This window comes from Pezoporus occidentalis, unplaced genomic scaffold, assembly GCF_034315485.1.
Source record: "Pezoporus occidentalis ecotype Australia unplaced genomic scaffold, CSIRO_AGI_Poc_V1 ctg139, whole genome shotgun sequence".
Taxonomy (NCBI): Eukaryota; Metazoa; Chordata; class Aves; order Psittaciformes; family Psittacidae; genus Pezoporus; species Pezoporus occidentalis.
Window position 1 is genome coordinate 1,158,723 of NW_026913198.1, and position 22,902 is coordinate 1,181,624.

The 22,902-nt window shown below is 37.3% G+C and overlaps 2 protein-coding genes across 3 annotated transcripts in view; one reads left to right on the plus strand and one right to left on the minus strand.

Annotated features, from left to right (window-relative positions):
- Window positions 1-22,902, plus strand: part of RAB3C (RAB3C, member RAS oncogene family) — a 200,208-nt gene that overhangs the window by 171,856 nt on the left and 5,450 nt on the right. The window lies entirely within an intron of this gene.
- Window positions 1-22,902, minus strand: part of LOC134159025 (cAMP-specific 3',5'-cyclic phosphodiesterase 4D) — a 159,775-nt gene that overhangs the window by 6,332 nt on the left and 130,541 nt on the right. Inside the window, exons 1-6 of one of the 2 annotated variants that reach the window (XM_062609535.1) lie at window positions 14,409-15,082; window positions 7,720-7,813; window positions 4,227-4,399; window positions 3,167-3,265; window positions 2,921-3,085; window positions 2,494-2,593 (exon numbers count right to left, since the gene is read on the minus strand). In XM_062609535.1, the coding sequence (XP_062465519.1) occupies window positions 2,494-2,593; window positions 2,921-3,085; window positions 3,167-3,265; window positions 4,227-4,399; window positions 7,720-7,813; window positions 14,409-14,456 (679 nt within the window). In that variant the 5' untranslated portion in view covers window positions 14,457-15,082. Of the gene's footprint in view, window positions 1-2,493; window positions 2,594-2,920; window positions 3,086-3,166; window positions 3,266-4,226; window positions 4,400-7,719; window positions 7,814-14,408; window positions 15,083-22,902 lie in introns of those variants that run through there. The other variant, XM_062609534.1, reaches the window with a different exon arrangement.

The following is a 22,902-nucleotide window of genomic DNA, read 5'->3' on the forward strand; positions in this document are numbered from 1 at the left end:
TTAAAAAGCTCTGCTGTTTCCTCACAGCACCTCAGAGCCACCAATATATCCCAGTATTCAATCTGTGATTAAACAAATAAAACTTTACTCAAACATTTAGGTATTACACACTTTCATGCACAAGGCTTGATTCACCTCTCTTCCTAGACAATGCTGTTGAACTGTACTGGTTACCAAGAAATCTAAAGTCAATCCCAAGCCTTCTCCATGCAGGTGAGTCATCAAATCGAATTTCACTATAGGGTGGCCCTTAGGCCGTTAAGGGAAATAAAATTAGATGCCAGCTAAACTGGAGTAAAGATCTTATTTGAACGTAGAGCAGCAATGAGTCAGAAGAGGAGCTCCCTTCAAACTATACCACTGATTCAGGTCATGTTATTTTAGGACCAGGGCAATAGATTCACCCAAGTGCTGAAATAACAGTATCTAAGAATGTGCAACCAGATGGGCCAAATACACAACCCTAGGTATGCTTCCATTTCTGTAGTTTTTTCTTCTTATGTGCTTGGATTGTTAGTATTCAACTTTTTTAATTCTGGGTCAGTTATAAAAGGAGAAGTTGTCAGACAGCAAAAGTAACATCATATGACAGAACACTGACCTACAATGTGTTACCCACTTACACTAGTAATATACACCATTGCAACCAAAGCAGGTTGCACTGGGGCAAGAAGCCCTTCAGTGTGCCATGGCCAGGTTCAATGAAGCTATAAGCGTTTTCTTCTAATAGAAGATTAAAGAGGTAGGGAGGTTCCTGTAATGCTGCAGAGAACAGCCTTGAGGAATGCAGAACAAGTACACTGGTTTTCAACTTCAGAGATGACATTAGGGTCTCATTTCATTAGGGCTTTTTCCCTGCACATACAGAGTGCCAGCAAGAGACTCACAAAAGAATAAAAATTAAAAAATAAGTTTGCAGGGACAGGCTGAGAAAATTCAGTCCACAACGCATGAGTATGTAGACATCAGAAACTAAGTACAGCAGCCAGGGAGAGACAGAGATGCATCTGCCAGTCTGCTTGCTTCTGAATTTCTCAAAAATGTATGGCTATCCTTGGCTGTATTATATAATTCCAATATAAACGCAAACTGTTGTCTTCCTTTTTGGATTTTTATTTAATTGCCCCGCATTTTTCTCCCATTTCTCTCCTGTGTGCAAAGCATTTGACACTGACCCACATGACATCTTCATCTCTAAATTGGAGAGACATCAATTTGATAGGTGGACCACTCAGTGGATAAAGAACTGGCTGGATGGCCACACGCAAAGAGTTGTGGTCAATGGCTCAATGTCCAGCTGGAGACCAGTGACAAGTTGTGTCCCTCAGGGATTGGTGTTGGGACCGGTCTTGTTCAACATCTTTGTTGCTGACATGGACAGTGGGATTGAGTGCGCCCTCAGCAAGTTTGCTGATGACACCAAGCTGTGTGGTTCGGTTGATACACTGGAGGGAAGGAATGCCATCCAGAGGGGCCTTAACATGCTTGTGAGGTGGGCTGATGGCAACTTCATGAAGTTTAACCATGTCACGTGCAAGGTCCTACACCTGGGTTGGAGCAATCCCAGGCACATCTACAGGTTGGGCAGAGAAGAGATTCAGAGCAGCCCTGTGGAGAAGGACTTGGGGGTGTTGGCTGATGAGAAATTTCACATGAGCCAGCTTCAGTGTGCACTCACAGCCCAAAAACCCAACTGTGTGCTGGCCTGCATCAAAAGGAATGTGACCAGCAGGTCGAAGGAGGTGATCCTGCCCCTCTGCTCTTGTGAGACCTCACGAGAAGAGAGTAGAGTTTGGAGCACTGTGTGCAGTTCTGGTGTCCTCAACATAAAAAGGTCATGCTGCATGAAGAAGGCTGAATGGAGACCTCATAGCAGCCTTCCAGTATCTGAAGGGGGCCTATAAGGATGCTGGGGAGGAACTCTTCATTACAGACTGAAGTGATAGGACAAGGGGTAACGGGTTAAAACTTAAAACACAGGAAGTTTACATTGGATATGAGGAAGAAGTTCTTTACTGTAAGGGTGGTGAGGCACTGGAATGAGTTGCCAAGGGAAGCTGTGAATGCTCCAACCCTGGTGGTGTTCAAGGCCAGGCTGGACAGAGCCTTGCGTGACATGATTTAGTGTGAGGTGCCCCTGCCCATGACAGGGGGGTTGGAATTAGATGATCTTAAGGTCCTTTCCAACCCTAACTATTCTATGATTCTATGATTTAATGTAAGCCAACTAATTTCCAGGAGAGAGCACATCCAATACACTGGAACAGACCCAGGCTTATAGTTCATATCTTAGTAATTCTTGTTGTAGTGTACTATGTTAATCCTTCATAAAGTTACAAAAAATGAAAATAATATCCAGTTTAAAATACAAACATGTATCTATTTACTAGTAAAGTAACAGCAGCAAACAAGGACTGAACTATGTATTTTTTAGGCGCTATGTGCAGATCTTGCAGCAAATTTTTGAGAAAAATCAATGGACATCAAACTTACTTGTGTTGATAAGAAACTGGTTTGAAACCCCGGGATGATCTACATCATGTATCGCACTTGCAAAAATGGCTGCAAGAATCTCCAAATCAGTGAACACTGCCTAGAAAATCATGAAACATAAATGGCAATCACTAATCAATGAAAAAAGTGTTTTCAATCTGTACTATAGATCCCTGTATTGAGGGAATCCCATTTTAACACTATCTTTCATGAGAAATCTACTAACTGTGGTTAGTGAGAATCCCCCATGGGAAATAATGACAGAACAGGATGTAAATACCTTTAAGAGAACAGAATTCATGACAAAGTGTTAAGATTTTGAAAAAAAAACATTGCAGAAACTAAGATCTATAATATTTAGTTTAGAACAGTCTCAGTATGTCCCTTTTTCTCATGTCTGCCTCTTTCCCACTTCAACATAGTTTACCTCTAATGCTGGCGTTGACAGCAGGACATGGGTTGACTGAACAACATCTGCAGCATGTATGTTGTTGTGATATGCCACATCTGAATGGTAATGGTCTTCCAGGGTCATTAAGTAAGTTATTAAAGTGTCCACTGGAATCTTAAATGTTTTTAGCAAGTCCCGTTCCTAGAAAAAGAGAGACAATTAAGATTTCAAAGAACAGGAAAATCACTGAGATAAGCAAAAAGCAGCACATCTGCTACTTGCCTGAAAAATCGTATGCATGATGACTGTCAAAGGTCTGTTTCCAGATAACTCAGCTACTCTGAAAACCTGGAGGCCCCATTTATTCACATCTTCTAGTTCCTAGGGCACAATCAAGCAACAAACACGTTGAAACGTAACACAGATTCGAATGATTTTTGATTGAAGCAGCTACAAACAGCAGACTCATAAATATTCAGACCTTATTACTGTGGAAGTCATATGCTAAAGCTTGGATAGGAGGAAAAGCTGATGCTACTAATTTTGTAATACTGGAACCCACAGCTACTAACTTTTCAGCTTTTAATTCACAGGCAAGACTGACTCGTAAGTGGATTGTATCAGGAGGAAAAACACCACACTATTTTGAGTGAGCTGAACTGACACACTTTGCTATCTCACTGGCCAGTGACAACAGAGTTCAGAGAGGAAGATGCGGTTCTGCTGCTGCCTCCCTGGTTCTCAGAAACACCCTTCAAATAAAGGTGAGATTCCTGAAAATACAGGGATAGGCATATTCCAAAATGTTTTAAAATTAAATGAATAATCACTTTATGCCAGTTTTAGATTACTGCCAACTACTTAGCTGCTGGTGCAAAAGTCACAGGGAATGTCACTAAAAATAAAACCGATAAAAACCAAATAATGAACAGAAAAATACAGCTAAAGACCAGACCTTTAAGAATAGCTTTAATTCTATACACCAGTTGTGCCTTTTCAAAAAACATGGGCCTACCATGTATTTTCATTCCTGTAACAGTACGTGGTGGTTTTACTCTTCATTCTTCAGCTATTATTATGAATAAGCAGCTTTAATAATGCATACACAAATGCTAACTTACATTCCAGATGTAATTCTGTTCATGTGGAAATTAACCTTTATGGCCTAATTCTGATTTTACTTATTATTATTCCACTTCACCCAATTTATATTACTTCAAGTAAGACCTTTGGTGCTACAGGTAGAAATCAATGGTTATAAGCAGAGGATAGAATAATACTGACAAGTTCACCCTCCATTTTAATTCAGCCATTTAAATTCAAGGTTTTATATATTCTCTACCTTGGCAAGACCCTCTTCATGATCTGTTTTAACTCCAAATCGGGGAATACTAGAATTAGTTAGGCTGGTGCTGTGCATGAGCTTTTTGACTCCACTGATCTGGGACATCGGCCTCTTCTTTTTCTCTTTCTCCTTCTGTGCCGGAGATGGGATTTCAACTTCATGTTGTTTGTCTTAAAGAATGACAAATAATAATATTTAAAGCAATTACAAATATGTCTGAATTCACCACTGAGTTGTATCTTATGGATATTTTAATTCTTACGAAAACTTTTTTTATGTTTGGAGATTTTGCAACAGGTATTTCACATCAAGAGCAGTAAAACCATGAACAGATAAACAAGACCTATACCTCAGTAAAAGCAGATCTCAATTTCATTAATTGCTTCATTATTTCTGAACTGGCTTTAAATTGGCTGATTTCCACTTCTCCTGTATCCCCCCTAGCACTGTAGAGAGGGTCAAACTTTTCATGATAAAAATGTTACTGCAACTGAACAGAAACCTAAGTACCCGTTTTGCAAGGAGATTCAAAATGTTTTCTTTTCCAGGAAAAATATTCTCTGCAGACCTATTTCAAAACCAATGAAAACAGTATTTCATGTAAACCTTTAGAAAACTTCTTCAGGACTCAAAGGACCCAATATTTGGGGACTGGTCCTGATTGTGCTAAGACTATACAGCTTGGAAAGCCTTTTGCCAGCCACATGTACAAGCACTCTGCATGCAGATGCAGTTTGCGCCAGCAGCACAGTGCATTTCTTCACCTCCCAGCCAGAGTAAGTAACAACAACAAAAGGACTGCTTCCCTAAAACCCAGTGCAATTGCTGTGAGCTTTTGCTTCCATAGCAGTGTCAGCAGCACCACTCCATACACCTCATCAATGTACGTGCCAGCAAAACTTTAGACAAGGATTAAACTGAGAATACATTTAGAATGTTTAGGGAATTGCCTGCTGTTTGCTGCAGAAACAGTACAGGGGTACAGACCACTGCAGATATCTGTAGTCCCCAAAGAAACCCAGAAGAGTGCAACAAAGGACTCTCCTGCCAAACCTCCTAGGAATTTGCATTAATTTTGATTCTTATTCATACTACATTTCAACATAAAAGTTTTAATGACTCCCTCCAAACGATCTCTTCTTTGCTGAGATGCATCAGCATCTTTTCTGGTCCTCAGGAAATAGTCTAGAAAAAAAACAGGAAAATCCAGAAAAGATGTTTCTAATGTAGAAGCCTAGAAAAAACTAAGACTTAAAAAAAAATACCTTAGACCAAAAGGAGTACATCTTAAAAAAAAAAAAAAAAAGAAATTGGTGTCTTTAAAACATGTCTATTTTTTCCTCCTGCAAATACTAATTTTTAATAAAGACACTGAAACCAGACAAAGGTAGCAAGTCCATCCCTAATTACCAGACTGCTATTGTCTTTGCTTCTTCACGTTTTCTTTTTTTCCACCTTTTTTTTTTTTTTTTTAAATTACCCTTCAGCAGTCTCATTTACTGGGCACTCCAATTCCAAAGAAATCACAGTGAACAAGAGACTGCGGAAATGTCATCAAGCTTTAGCCTGCAGCACTAAGTTTCCTGATTGCCCCCACCAAGCTCTCCTCGTACAGACAATCAAGAAAAGGGGGAGGCGGAGTGCTGCAGCTCTTGGCTGGTGCAAACGGCCAGCAGATGAGGATCAGTGACTCGTGTTCATGCTTTGATGTTTATGGTTTCAGTCATATTCACAAAGTTTAGGCCCATCAAAGGGAGGTTCATAAGCTGAGCTGTCAGACCAACTCAAGTGAAAGGAAGTGTCTGTCTGAATGACTTTAGATCTCCAGAGGAATTCCATGGGACTGCCTCTGCTTTTGTAACTATGAGCACAGAGGGGAAAGGACTGTTCACCCGTCTGAACATCTAGGAAAGACAGCTTGCCATTTTGACCCCAGTTGCGCTATGCTCATTGGAAGGTTCTCTTACATTTGCCATTCATAGGAAAACAGATTAATTACCTGAAAAAAAAACTTATATATTATTATAGTCAGTGTAGGATCCTTAGTTCTTACACAAGGAATATATTTGTTGTCATTATTAATAACTTCATACATGTCATATAGCCCCCTACTTGGGAAAACAGTTGGGTTGTGGGGTTTTTTTGAAGAACAGAAAAACCTGTTTTCTCATAATATGTTACTAACTTCCAAATGTTAGCAAGTCTGTAGATGTTCAGGAGATAAATTATGTATTTAAAAAAATAGCTAACTTGACTCTACAGTTTTCTATGGAAAGAATGTTTTCCCTCTTCACATTGTGGCTCAGAACTTACGTACTTTGCATATATTGAAAATAATCTATTTAAACAATAACTCCGTAGATGAGGTGTTTTTCCACATTGTACTCCTCTTGTACCTACCATTCTAAGTATCCTAGTTTTTTCACATAGCCTCAAAACAGTACCCATAGCTCAGTAACTTAGAAGTGACTGCCTTCCGGGCCTTTTTCTGCTCAAGGCTGATGTCTCATGTGAAAGGCTGACAGATGCATTTCATTACCATGTCAAAATAAGCCTTAAGCTTTCAAGCAAAGGCAAGCAGAAACTGGTATCTCAGGCTTTCCAGCTTAAGTGTGTCATCTTCTAAGGCAGCTGTACACTGTGACTTTCAGGATTCCTGAAAGTGCGCAATAGTGGTTCTCCATGATGGAGGCTAACCCCTTCCTTATTGTCTGAAACCCTGCTGTGCCACAGTGCTCAGGCATGCTACTGCAGTCATGGGTAAATTCAACAGACACAGTAAGTGATCCATTTAGGATACAGTAACAAGCAGGGGGTAAAATGCACTTTAAAATAACTTCTTATTAAGAGAAAAAAAACACAAAAATAAGGAGATAAATAAACATGATGTATCTTAACATGTATGACTGACACTTTTTAAAGTACTTGTTATCCTAATTTAGATGTACTTTCTAAATGCTCATGAGCCACACAGATTCTCCTGGCAGCAGTCTGTTCAGATGTTGACTTAGTCATATTTATCTACCTGTTTATGGGCAAGCATGGAACACCAAAGCATCAGAACTGAGTGCTACAAGATTTTATGAGGTTACTTGTGCTTGTGTGCTTCCAGCACACTGAAACCTCTTTGCAGTAACTTCCATAAGGGAAACAGAGTGGAAGAATTCTTTTAAATATATAATTAAATCATTATAAATTCATTTCTTAATGCAGTATCAATATAGTAGCTGTAAAATGAAAATACGTATCTGAATATTTATCTAATTACACACACAGAGAAACCACATACACAAACTAATTGAGCTGTAGGGAAATGGATCTAATATGATCTTTCTGCTCAAACACTGAACAATGAAACACAGTCTCTGAAAAGAGAAATTAATATGGAAAGCTACTTGCTTTTAAGCTCTACCCCAGCCCAGATATTTAAACAAAAAAAGAAAAAAAAAAAGAAAAAGGGACAAAATATTAACTTCCCTTATAGTCTTACCTAAGAAAGTGTTTGATATATATTCTGAGACCTGGTTGCCTGATCTGCTCATTTCAGATAGGTGGGTTAGCTCCCGGTTCAGCATTCTCTTGAACTGGAAAACAAAACATAGCAAAAAAGCATGAAGTTAGTGATCAAGATGCATTTCAGTCAGGATGGGAAAACATAGTCAATTTGTAACTGGGGAAACGACATGACATGAAGAATACATTCTACATGAAGAGAACTATGAAAGCAGAAAAATAACATGCAGAATTGTTCTACCCTACTAATTATTCAGGAGTTGGACAACATAATTTTATACCTCCTAAAATACTCTACAGTGATTCAATTAGGCACAGGATCCTTCTAGTAACTGAAAACTATAAGACATATGTATACACAAATAATTACTGTCTCACAAGTTTCTTATTTTAATTTGGAGAGAAAATACAAACATCCTTACATAGGACCATTTCTTTACTATCATTTTCTTATTGTATTCGTAAATTAATTTATTTGTGCATTTTTTTGCTACTCATTTTGTAATTTTTTCAAGTTTGTTTTATCTCTCATCATTAACCTATTCAAATATATTTGACAGCACTGCTCAAAACAATCAAAATATCTTACCGATTACCTACATATCAATATGAATAGAGGTAGGTTTTGTTGCATCTGACTTAAAATTATTACACTGGATCAGCTCAACAACTTGAGCATTGCACAATCTCAGAAAATTGTGAGTATTTTTATGAGGCACTGAAGTATAAAACACCCATCTATGGAAACACCATCCCTTCTAAGTCTGCAGTTCACTCTAGGCACTCTATAGGATAGAAGTGGACATGAAGGTTCTCTGAAACATGTAACTGGATTAGGTACTCATTATTGAGCCTTTCTTGATTCCTCCTAGATTTCAGAGTTAAAGAATATTTTGTGGCATCGTGTTAGACAGGTTAATTGCATAATACAGTTCTAGTTATCTTACATGCATTTTCATTTACTATAGCTTCGCCTTGGTTATTAATAAATAGAACTCAGCCCTACTTACTAACTTTCAAACGACTACTGCCAGTATAAAGAGTATCCATCACTACTGAATTTCACCTCCCATTATGCTATTCTTTCATTTTGTTATTAACAGTTCCGTCACCTTTTTTTCTCTTAACAAAGCCAAATGATTTGTGCTATTTTCAGTCATCTTTCACCTTGTTCACCCAGTTATGACTATTCATTACATCAAGCAATAGCTATGCTTAGTATATACCCCTGTAAAAATTCCTCTATGTTGAAAACTGGTAATTTATTCTTCTTCAAAGGAGATAAAGCAGTAGACTAAACATTAACCACCCCCTTTCCATCCCACTGGAATCATCAAAGCCCTTTCTTCAAAGAGGTCTTGCATAGTGAATGGTGTTATTTTCTTCACAATGTCTTTGTAAGTCACCAATTACCGTATTGCTCACAGTATACCAAATAAAAAAATACCTTTAATATAACACTCTAACCATTATCCACTGCGTTTTCCTGCCATCTTGACACGCCATCAGCTCAGGAAGCTCCTGAGCTACAAAGACTGAATCCTACTTTAGTCACAAGCCAAAGGCTCAGCTTTGATCTTGGATATAACTGTGCTAGCAAGTGCTCAACACATTTCTGAAAATTAGAACCATACCGCAAATACAGCTATACATACTATGAACTATAGGGCTATACATTCCGCACGAAACCAGCATTAACCTATATACTGAGACCTAATGTTTGTCACCAACGTCAAATGTTAAAAAAAGTCAAGCTTGCCAAACAGTAAAGTGACTGGTCCAAAAATTGTATTTTTAAAAGCCCATCTTTAAACTTTTAACACATACTTAAGTCACTCTTGCATGCTTTTTCTCCTGATCCACAATGGTAAGAAACTGAATTATTTAAGGCAAAAACTGAAGATCTCACAGAATGACTCGTCTCCAGATGGTATCCAGAAGTGTCAGCTTTAAATTAAATATTGTGCATACAAATCTTAATATAATGTAAGAAGTTGATGAAATTGCATTAACTTCCACACGTCATCAGTATATCCATTACCACTCCAATGTTCTCTCTTTCTTAATTTCATACAGCTAGTTCACTGGATACCAACTAAGCAGTCTTGTCTGGCTGTTTAGTAGTAAGCCATTTTAGATGATGCCCAACTTTGCCACGCTGGTTTTGCTGCACAGCAACACCCCTGGGTCATGTACCACACTTTGGAAAAAGACCATCTAGCCACCAGTGATATGCACTCTTCAGGAAATATCCTTACAAGTTTACAAACTTTGAAAGGAGAACAAATTCATGTTTGTTTGCAGCTACCCAACACAACAGGAAGGATTTTTTTTCTTTTTTCCCCTCTTCCAAATCACAAATTTCACTGCAGGGAGTAAGCCGGTTTGTTATTGCATACTGGGAATCATCTTATGAACTTCTTGAATTCTTCAAGATTTTCCAACTAAGTACGTATTTTACGGATGTCCACAACAAGTGGAAGGTGCACGTCAGTTTCTTGTAACGCTATGATCACCACTAGTCTGATGCAAACCCTTGACTTTCCATCTCCCATCACTCCTTAAGTCACCAGAACAGAAAAGCTCAACCATCATTACAAAACCTGCAGAACAGTCTGTGCTGTTGATGAATATGGGTGCAGAGCGGAACAAGTCCTCCAGCTTTTGCAAGGCCTTCCTGCTAACAGCAAATTCAACAGAAGTCTTTGCCTTTGAAGAAATTCAGCAGCATGACTTCCTCACCCTCTTGCACATGTTGCTGATGCCACAGCACCAAGACTTTGACATTTATTTTGAAAGAAAATCTGGACTAAGCAGGAGTTTAGAGAATTGCTTTAATTTTCTAATTATCTGACAAAGCCTTACTACTCTCATACACACTGAAACAGAGGAAGTTGAAGACCAGACAGCAGTTCCTGATGCAGAACACTGATGCTCTTTGAGAACACAAAAAACCACCCAAAAGACATAAACAGTGATCAAGATATTGAGACATTTTTATTGATTATACCCTACTTCAGTGTATGTGTATGTTACTTAACCATCTGATGTTTAATAATTTGGCCTTTGGGGGAAAAAAGTATCTTTTTTTCTAAGAACCTCCCCCCAGAAATAAAACAACCAAAAAACAAAATCAAAACCAAAAAACACAATAGAACCAAACCTGAAGCCCTACTTCTTCTTGATTTATTTCTCAAAAACTTCATTTGGGCTCAAGTGCATCTACATATAGTTTCTGCTTCAAAGAGTGTCAACTCTCCACAACTACTTTGTAATGAAATTCTGCCTGTCACATGGGTCTCACAAGACCTTGCAGCAAATCACAGAGAAACTTGTTACATCTGTGAATCAACCTTGCTTCAGTTATCCAGCAAGCACCTTTTAAGTTCTTAAATTTGGCACTTAAATACTTATAATACTGACAATTACTCTTATTATTTATCCTCTCTTTGCACCTTATTCAAAACATATCAAAGAAGACATGAAACCACCTTCTTGCTAACTGTAAATGTAAAGATGGTATTTTAAAAAAGAACTAAAATAAACCACCCCAAAACCCAAACAAAACAAAAAAAACCCCGAAACTAATCACAATACATGAAAATTCTTGATAATAATAAGATTTATACCATACACACTTTATTTATTGATATCGGCAGCTCAGCATGGGGAGGAAGCAATTATTTTTGGCAGATCTGTGCATATACTGTATTCTTCCTCAGAAAGAAATATGTTCCCACATTAAGACTAGGCATTGTTAGATTGAAAATGACATATATATCCCTTTGGAATACCACAGTCCTTGACTACAGTCTAGGAAATCCCCCCCTGGAATTTAAGAGGCTATAAAATATCCATTAAAGCAATCACACAGCTCTTCACTGATGAATACTGATGTCACAGCAACACAGCAGCAAAGTATTGTCTAAAAAAGAATCCTAAAAACATTTCCTTAAGCACAATTTTTTTATTCAATTTGACTCCATCTGGAGTCAATTCATGGCCATGAAAAAGCTTGGACTACATGCTTAATATAAATGAGGTTTACTGATTACACTGTACACACACAAAAAAAGTAGAATGTTCTTAAGTTTTTGACTCAGTAACAAGAAGCAGAAGTAAATATGCAGCCCGCAGTCGTGTTGTGAGACAAAGCATGCAGAACCATTTTGGCATGGATGCCCCATCCTGACAGGGCCTCTTCCACCTAGGCTGCCTGTTCCTGAATGTGTGATGTGCTTCATTCCAAGGACACTCCCACTACAACCTTTGGCACCAGCACAGAAGGTGAAGCTAAGGCTAAAAGATACACCATGGACCAAAAGGCCCCATCTGGTCTGTCCTTCAGTCTGGGTATTGATCAAGCTCCAAGGCCATGCAGGCTGGAACCACAATGGTCAAGAGCATCTGAGCCTTTCATTGTACCAGCTCCCAAACTCACATGGTAATAAAATTCCAGTTTCTGGCTGCCTCTTCTAGGTAACATTTCTAAAAGCTTACATAAATAGAAAACATCCATGGAACATTCATTCAACACCTGGAACGTTAAACTTACATGACTGTATTTTGTCATTGCTATATACCTATCAATGTGATTTGAAAAAGATGTTTTGTAACTCAAAAAAACAAATAAACTATTATTTTACTGGATGTGAAAAGTTTTGTATTCTACAAAAACAAGAAACTTAAAATAGGACAGCCTTACAAATGAATGTAAGGCTTCTGTCTATATTGCTTATCAATGCAAAGCTTTTTTATTTTAGCATCATTCCTGCTATATAAACAGCAGTCTTGACTGAAGATTTGAGTTGGAAGCTTATATGTTTAATTAATATCAAGCTCATGCACTAGTTTTTATACATAAGCCATTGCAAGGTACATTATCTCTAAGCTTTGCATTGTGATAGTGGTGCTTCAAGGAAAGTTAGTGAAAGACAGGGATAAATGTTCCATATGACAACCATTCTCCAAGACATAATTAGACTAAGAGCAAATAAAGTACAGCCTGTATCATACAGAAATATATGTATGGTAAGGGATGTAAACATCTATAATGATCCCTCAGACTAATATATTTCATTATTTCTTAAGAATAAATACTCTAAGGCATTGTTTTGAATGTCACAAAAGGCAGATATTTGCCTCTCAAGAGTTTTTCTATAATGCGTATACTGTGAACTCAAAATGCACTGTACTAAAATTGTGTTAACTAAATTCATTGTGTATAGACAATATCAGAAACTGATATAGAAAACATTTTACCCATGTGTAATCAATTTAAGTTACCATGCTCTCTGCTGAACTTCAACTGGCAAAAATCTATCCATTTTAAAGGCTGAACTGTAAGAGTGAACATTTTTTGAAGACTGCTGATTGAATTTCTCTAATTTAGTAAGTAGGAACATGACACAAGCTGCCTGGAAATGCAGAAAATACTCCATGGTAAATTACAATAAATACCTCATTTTTAACTGAATGGAAAGTAATTTCATCTTATTTTTTGGTAAATGACAAAGAAATCCACCTAGCTAGCATATTGGGATTCAATTCTTTCTCAAATGACTGATCAAAATCCTTAGGAATATAATGTAACAATTCTGCATTAGCAGATAATGGTCACAATGACCTAATTGGATACAATGACCTAATGAGGTGGGGTTATTTCTATTAAGAAAAAATAAAATAAAATTATAAAAGTAGATATTAATACAAAAATGCATACGAGATTGAATTGTGTTAATATAATTTTTGCATTATTTTTAGTCATTCAATTCAATACTCCCATTATTTAGTTCAGGAGAAATCAAAATTATCTTTTAAATGGGGTGACTTGGAACAATTATTGCACATCAAGCATAGGATGATGTTTCTTTTTCCCTCTTTACACACTTGAACCAGTTATAAAGGAAACATCATTTTTTAAGTACAAACACCTAACTAGGGCTAAACCCCAAACATGGTTTGGTATTAAGTAAATTTCAGTTCTGTATGTTGACATATTAATTCCTTGGTGCAAAACTTTTCCACGGAAGAAATAAAAGCTTATTTAACTCCATTTTCTAGCACTATTGCAGTTTCAAGCTAGTTCAAAGATGCTCTACATAATAATGTAGATCAATATTAGAAGATTACCGTTTCCAGTGTTTTAATCAATACGGTGTCAGAGAGGCTACAAAAAATGCTGCTGGAACATACTGTTGACAATTTCACATTTCTTCAGCTATTAAAACCAGTATGACTCATGCTTTCACTCATTATCCTCAGCCTCTTTACCCATGCTGTCCCCTATTGCATAGTATTGCAGTTTTGAGGTTTTGTCATTTTTGTCTTTTTTTTTCTTTTTTTTAATCTTTTAATGTCTAGAAATACAAATTTGCAGCAGCCTTTTTCTAAAAGCAGTTCTAAAACTCTTTTGAATTTATTTGGCTTTAGACTTGGTCTGATTACCCAGCGAAGCAACATTTTTTTAAAGTCCCAGCACAATTTCTAAGGAAGACTGTGTACTGTGCAGTTCATTCTCACTGCTGATCAAAGGCTTGCTTTTGTTTTTGATTTTTTACTTTACGTTCATAGGACTCATACTGCCCACAAATAATCATGCTATCCAGTGACCATGCAATCATGCACTGTAAATCAAGGTTCTTAAAAGGTAAAACAAAATCCTACCTTTATGTAGCCCCAGGAAACTGAGAGCAAATAGTTTGCCTCAGGCATTTTTTTTTGTTTTTTTTTTCGATACTACCAATCTAAGCTAATCAGTTCTTTGCTGATACTGCAAAAGACTTCCAAGAAGAAAGATTCCTTCTTTTCTCTCTAATTCTCGTTGCTGATTTTCAGGTTCTCAGCAACTGTGTGCACAGGAGGCACACCAAAATGAAATCCAACCGCGTGGTCTTCCGATTGTACAAATGCCATTTGTAAAACTCCAAGCATTCAGAGGCAACGCTGAAGAGACATATTGTATGAGCTGAAGAAATATCTGAAGAGCTAGGGATATGCATATTTCCTGAACACCAGCACTTAATGAATAATGTATGTCAAGATGCTCAGCTGCTGGAAAGACTTGCTCTATCAACAGCTACCAAATAAGGACCTGAAGGGGAAGCCACAAACGGTGCCAGTAATCCCTCCCATAGAGCCTAACTAGCAGCCAATAGTATGTCACCCTAAAAGATATAAATCCAAGCTGCTGGTGACATGATGTATGGTAATTTCCCATTGGCCAGCGCTGGGGAGTCTCCTGGGCATAGGGTATTTTTTTATTAAACAGCAAATGCCCTTTAATAATGGCATCCCCGCCTGCAGCATTCACACGCCATTCAAAAATAATTGGGTTAAGGTCTCCTCAATTCCAACAGCATTTACCAGCTCCTTTCAACAGTTTCACCATCCAAGCAGTTAAAATTAGTATTGTGTAACCCTCCTCACCGTGCCGGGGGGGGGGGTGGGGGGGGGGGGACGACGATGACGACGACTAGATGATCTTTAAAGTCCCTTCCAACCCAAACCATTCCATGATTCTATACATGTGGATTGCCTAGCAGTTTAAATTTTTCATATGGAAGTGCTTTGTTTTTTTTCTGTTTGTTTGTTTCTTGGGGGAGGGGGTTGTGGGTTTTTTTGGTTTTCTGTTTTGTGGGGTTTTTTTGTGAGGAAAACCCAGCAGAAATGGAGCTATCATGTTTCTTGAGCAGTCTGTGAGGCAGTTAAATGTTTTTGGCTTTTACATGAAAATGTTTTGGCCATCTAGATTAAAAAAATACCTAGTTAGATCACTGGGCAAGTCTGTCAGTTTCTACTGCTTTTTTATTTTAAGAGATAAAAGCAGTTATTATTAAGACAAAGTCATTCATGTGTCTTAGTACCCAGTAAACATTAATTTTATATGGAAAAGCAAAATGAGTCCTCAAATCCTCTCTGTATTTATTTAATTTTTGCTCTTTCTTGGCAGACTAATATAATCAATTAAAGCTATACTTCATAAAAAAAAAGAGATTAATTGAAAGCACAGTGTGTCAGTGAGCTGACTCAGAGCCTTAAATAAAATATCCCACCGTCTGCCATTCAGAGACCAAAACTTACAAAGAACGTGTTATCTTGTACCACTTTATGCAAAGCACATATACAATGGCAGCAAATTTCTAAGTCTTTGTTGCATCAAAAGGGAAAGCTTCCCAATATGATAATGGGCAAACATCTAAGGACAAGCTGAATGAGGTGTGGCATGCAGGATTAGCCCACACTTCTGATTCATTAGAAGATGCTGACCGACAGCGGTCATAAAGCAGGTTTGGCTGAAGTGGTTTGTACTTCTCTGGGTGATGCTACACAGCAGTGTCAGCAGTGTCAGTGCTTGAAAAAAAATAGAACCTGCAAAAATCAATAGGGCAAAATATGGTATTAACACATTTCTTCCTTACAGGAGAGAAATGTATAGCAATGTAACAAGTCAATACAGTCAACAGATCATCTGCAATTATGTATTTTCATACAGAAAGCATACTGTTTTGCTTAGAATGGGTAATATAAAAATGTCATGAATAAACATATTACTGATGCATTTTCTTTATAATATGCGCCCTGGATCTATACAGGTAGATGAATACAGAACAATTACATTTTTAAAACAGACATGGGTGATTAGAGACTCAGCAGGTAGCCAAAAAGGTAGTTCTGGAAAGCTTTTCTCCTGACTCTTCCAGCTCAGCTTTATAACATTGAACAAAGCTTGTCTATACCTGCGTTGCATTGTTTTCTGGTCATCTGCAAGACAGCACGGCTGCCACTTACACAGCATCTGAACCAATAACTGAAAATGTGCTGCCTTCCTTCACAAGGCAATTTCAAACACAATGTAGAAACTGGTGAAATAAGAGCCCTTACATTTCTGGCTACTTAAGAAGTGAAGCATGTCGATATGAAAGTTTGGTTGCAGTAGGTACTACAAACAGATATTGGAAAGCCAAGTTCTTAAATACTTCTCTTTGTTCCTTTAAAGGCAGGTTCCTCCTTGAATTTTAACTGTCCCCAAAAGCACAGAACTTGTTTCAGGTAACGAACATTCAAAATGGCTGCTATGTAAATCACAGTAGTTGTTTAGCATGCATATAAAAAAATCTTCCTAGATTTTTATTCCCCACCACTGTATGAGACAGACACATCCACAAGAATGACTGAATTACAGTTCATTAGTTCAAAGATGGTATTTACAGAGCTATTAGCTAGATAATTTTGATGTAAAACCATGAAAAACATTTTCTTCCAGTGTATGATATTTTAGCTGCATATTAACTATACTGATAATAGGAAATTACACCTGATATTGACAATCTATGACTAATTTATATGATTTTTCAAGGACCCACAGCCTCAACCTCATAAAACTAACATTTGCTGTGATACAATTTACTAGTCTGACTTCACTGACTCAGAAAGCAGCCCTCTGACTCCAACTACATATAGAAGTATGACCACAGAAATTTATAGTTGGGAAATTCACACCAGCTCTGATCTACAGGAGTAACTTTGGCTGATTTTCATCTTCAATTCCCAGATTGGAATAAGTGAATAATTGGCTTTAGAGAAGGTTATGCTGGATGAGTGCATAGCAAACAGCTGCCATGCACAACTAAATACCTAAAGTAATTAAAACATGAAAAAAAACAAGATAGAGATAAGTGGAAATCCAGCAATGTGAAAGAGAAGTTCTTGTTTTCATACACACATCACCCATGAAGATAAACATGGGTAAAGAAGAGAGTAATGGCATTTTCTACAATAGTTCCAATCAAGAGACAAATATGGAAATAAAAATGGTATAATTTTAAATTACAGTAACTGAGTAATGAAATAATTCAGAAACAGGGAAGTTTTTTATGAGCAATTTTGTGTGTTTTGAAAGAATCAAGACAATGACCTTGAAAAGCAGAAAGATGATAAAGTCTCTCTTAATACCCACAGGAAATGTTAGCCATTATTTAATCAACAAGGCTGGACAACTTTCTCCAAAGGAGTTGTGAAAAAAGGTGGCAGAGATCCCAGAAGCTGTGCTGCTCAGCTTCAGTAAAATTTGGAAGACTGCAAAAATTGTTAATTTTGTGCCAACTGAAGTTTGCAAGTAGGAGGGCTCAGTAACTTCAGGTCACCTCACAAAGTATCAGTCCTGGGTAAAATAACGAAAAAGCTAAATGCAAATACTGTGGTCATTTGCTTGATAAAGAAGTAAGACATGGGAATGTAATTAATGCCAGTCAGTATTGGTTTATGTCTTTGAACATGTAATATTCTTGGACTGTTGCAGGGCATTTAATTTAGTACCATATAATATTCTGCCACATCACACCTAGTGTTGAGAGAGGACACATTAAATGGGTTAAGAACCTGACTATTAACCCATTTCTAATAAACATCAACAGGCTGTCTTCATCTAAAGGGGCTGTTTCAAGTCAGGCTCTGAAAGACCTGAGACCACTTTATGAACAGCCCCAACTTTCTCAGCCTGTCTTCATACAGGAGGTGCTCCAGTCCCCTGATCATCCTCGTGGCCTCCTCTGGACTTGTTCCAACAGTTCTATGTCCTTTTCTGGTGTCCTCAACATAAAACGTTGACCTACAGTGACCCCCAAAAATTGGCATCTTCTGTAATGCTAAGTTAAAAGAGAGATACTCTAAACATACCATTCTGGCCACTCTGGTGATGGAATAGGGCATACAGATCTAGTGTGTCTCTTCTCCTAAATGTTACTATATATAGCACATACAAAAGAAGAGATGAAATCCACTGGTGGCTGAGAATGGATAGCTATAATCAGAACACATGCCTAATTCTTTTGAAGGAGCCTTAGCTTTAAGGATCCTAACTGTAGCATAATTATGCTGCTTTAAAAAGGCTTTAAGGTAGCCTCTTACTTGTCAGAATTACATTCATTAAACACACTGGAATACCCTAACTGTACCATTTTACAGTTCTTTTTATTTGGGAATATACAATTCTCATGTATCAAATGTGAGAACTCTATGTTCCTGAAAAGACTGAAATGACAGTGTTCTTCAGAACTATTTTAGGGAAAATACATAGTAAAACCCAGGAGCTGAGCTGTTTATTAAAGAATTAGGCTCCTTTACTAGTTAAAGGGGAAAAAAAAAAACAAAGAAAAACACAACAAACCAAACAAACAAACAAAACAACAACAACAACAAAAAACCCACCAAAAAAAAACCAAACACAAAACAAAAAAGTACTTTCTGGTAAAATACCTACTTCAGTGTTTGCATTTACTGCCCTCTAGCGATGATAGAAGCAGTAGCTATAAATATCTAGGAACGTATCAAACTTTCTTTAGACAAGAAATTCCACAATGTGATCCTCTCATTTTCAACCACACCACAGCAGGCCTTTTATAGGTATCCTCTGCAACTGCAGTATTTTCAATAGACACTCCTGAGCAATTGCACAAGCAACAAAAATTACACCCTATTTCAACCCTTGTTTTGGAGACCACTTGCAATCTTTAAAGACACAATAATCACCGACAGTTTTCTTAAAGGAATGCTTCTGCATAATGATAGAATTGTATGCATATACTGCTTTCTAAAAAAAACTGCAGTAAATGGAAGATGAATTTCAACAAATGCTTTGCTGTTTGTAATATTCTGGTATTTATTAATATTCTCTTTAATTCAATGCTGTCAAAATTACATAAATCTCAAAAAAAAAAGCTACCATTAAAAGCTAATTTAGATCAGAGCAAAGTGGATTTGTGTGATGACTCCTGCAGATTTGACAGCAGATTTGAGGCAGCAGTCACCCTAGCACAAAGCAGTAGTGAAGTGTAGCTCACTAGGTTCTCTCTCTATACTGCCTGGCAACCAACAAAATCAAATGTGTAACCACAATCCTATTTCATCTGTTAAATTACTATTGTGAACAGTACTTGATATGAACAGAAGGCTTCCTAAGTTTTGAGTTTTGCCCTAAAAATATTGATAAAAAAACACCACCTTTACATGGAGATATATATACTTAAAACACCACCATAAAAACACAATACATAACATGTTTTTATGCATGTGTACATATCTACAGCATACTGATACAAACATACAACACACCTGCATCACAAAGGGAGCTGTGAAACAAGACCAGAGTTGTTTAGATTTCCAGCCTGGAGATGTTTCAAATAAATATCCTGGGTTAACGCAGTATTTTTTAAATTTAAAATCATGCCTAGATAACTGCAATGTTAGTAGAAATACCTACTCCATTCAGTTAATTCACCGTATCAGCATATTTCAACAGACATGAAACTGATTTGCTCAACGTTTCTCTCTCCATATATAAAAGATGCTGGCACACAAATCAAATGTGTGCTCAGCCTGCACTGGCCATGAGCTCGGGAAACTTGGAGCAAAACATGATATTCATATTTTTTATATCTATTTGATATGCATAAGTTTACTGCAATTATGCAAGCTATTTTAATGGCACACATCTCTTACTATTACTCCTCCTACCACCTTTGCAGGGAACAATCTAAACCAAATCTTTCAAAACAGCTGCTGGAAGAAACCACAAAATACCACCATAAAGGGCCCTAACTTGGATTCTTTGTAATGATCAGTTCCCTTACAATACCCAGGCAGCAATTTATTTGCTTTAGAATAATGCACATATTTTATAGAAAATATAATTTGGATGGAAAAAAAATGAAAAGAGAAGTTAGTTAATTGCTATTTTGCTTCCAGGCTGCTCAGACTTTAGTGCGACCAAATCTCAAAACCAAGTAGTTCCATACTTCATCAGTATACCAACTCTAAACCATGCCAGACTCCTTTTAGGAAAAGTTCTCTCTTGGAGAAGCAGAACTAAGACTGGTTACATATGGAAGGGTAAAAACATTTACTCCCCTTCCATTGTTATGCATGTATGTTACTTATCTAGGGTGACATACAGGACATTGAGTTAGTCATAACAACTCCCAAAATAAAGAAAAAAACAACCCTAAGAGAAAAATAAAACAGACGTGGGACAAACTAAAAAGATTAGACTTCCTCAAAGCTGCATCCACATCCATTCCTCAGTCACATATTTTTGTCCGTATTTGTCTTAGAGATTGCTGCTGGGGTGGATCTGCTACTGCCATGTCTGGTCTTTACCCTCAATTCTTTCCATTACAAACATCCATTCGAGTATTGGGTGTAACACAGCATAACAGCCAATCCACTGCTATCGCCTTCACTTCTTCCCCTTACCTGCCAAAAAGTCTCATCTTTCCTCTTCACCTCCTTCAGGCAAAGTGCAGTGGGAAAGCTGGGTGGAAACCTCACCCTCAGATCCAGCTGCACATTTTAACTTATACCACAGTTTGGGTTTCACTGAGCTGCCACTTTTTTGTCATGCTTTGAATCTGGACATTTTCAAACAACATACTGATACCCACACCCCAATTCCTGAAGTGCAGCATCAGACAAGTTTTGTCAGGGCAATTAATGTATAAAACCAGTTAAGTTTTGCTGTAAGTGGAGTCTCAGAGCTGCTCCTATGCTCCTCAGCAGTAAGCTCCTACACTTTATAGAGTCTTTAACATGCCTCACAAAAAGCAAAGAAAAAAATAATCTAACTTGAAAGACCAGTGTGATCTAGTATATACATCTCCTTCACATGGCTGTGCCTACTTCAATGCAGCTGGGCTGAGACTCACAGTCCAAAGGCATTTAAGTAAATGTGTCAGAGGTACTGCAGAGACACAACACTTCAATAATGGACCTAAAATTATGCAATACCAATGTTGAAGGAATGCTACTGTTAATAAAAACTACTGTGCCATGGAGATACATGTGCACTTAGCTCCAGCTAACCAACCATGCCCTGTGGTACAGAAGTTCTGACAACCTGTGTTACCCCAGCTATCGCAACTACAAATGCCTTTTCCGTAGCTTATTTACGTTAAGTAAGCTACATCAGTGTTAATGCCTTAAAGGATGCTTGTATTATAGCATAATAACACAGTTTAAGCCTTTTCCAAGACAACTTGTGCTAAATCCATAAAGGTACTCACACTAGAGAAAAGATAAAGGTGATTTCTTCTAATATCAAAATGTTCCTCTGTAAGCAAGTATTTTATCATGTATCTTGGAAAATGAAATGGATTTTATTTTTAAAATCTAAGTTCTAATAATTCACTTCTTAATGCATGGAAAAGATTAGGCTTTAAACCTATCTGACAGTTTTTTATCCCTTTTCCTAGCTCATACCCAGTTAACATTTGCCTAGTTAACACTGGCAGTGACATCTTACAGACCCAGTAGGCAAAAAATAGAAGTAAAAATTTCCAGCTTGCCACCAATTACAGAGGAATACTGCACTTATTCTATGATCACTCTGCAGATCTCATGCAATTCTTAGGCTGTTACTCACAAAAAATTTAAAGATACCCAGAAAGAAAAACTTTTGCAGGTTTCCCCTCCTTTTGTCCTTCATGAGGGTGTTTTGTTTCAACATAAGTGTCCATTTGGGCTAAGAAATAGGCTTGTAATAAAAGGAATATAAAAAGTAGAACAATCTGTATAACTTGTTTATATGTATAGAGGTATGTATATGTACCCTGCAAGTAAATACCTACCCTGTAAGTATCTGCCACAGCACAGCCACAAAAGGAGTTTGTCTCCATGTTACTCATTTTTGCAGACAGCTGTGTCTAACAAATGTGCAAATGGTAGCAATATTTCACTCACAGAGCTGTGATAGCACATCCACCCTAAGACTGATATGGTTATACCAGCAAAAACTGAGCTTTATGGGTATTGCCTGTTTCACACAGAATACTGGATTGCTATGTAAGGACAAAAAACTGCTTCACTGGTATTCCTGGATTAATCATACTTCTATTGTAATGTGCCATTATTTTAATGAGGTGTTCCTCCTGCAGACCTGGCCAACCACGTGCTTTAACAGTTCATCAGAAATCTTGTTGAACGGTTGCCATTTCATACTAAAAAGAAATGAGCCTTTTAATCATCTATTTTAAAGCTCCAGACATGCTTAACACACATACTGTTCTTGTGAAAAAGCAAAAATTAAGTATTACTTTTCTTCTAATATATATGAAAACCAAATATGAACCAAATTATTTCCTATACTATTGCTCCATTAAAAAAAAAA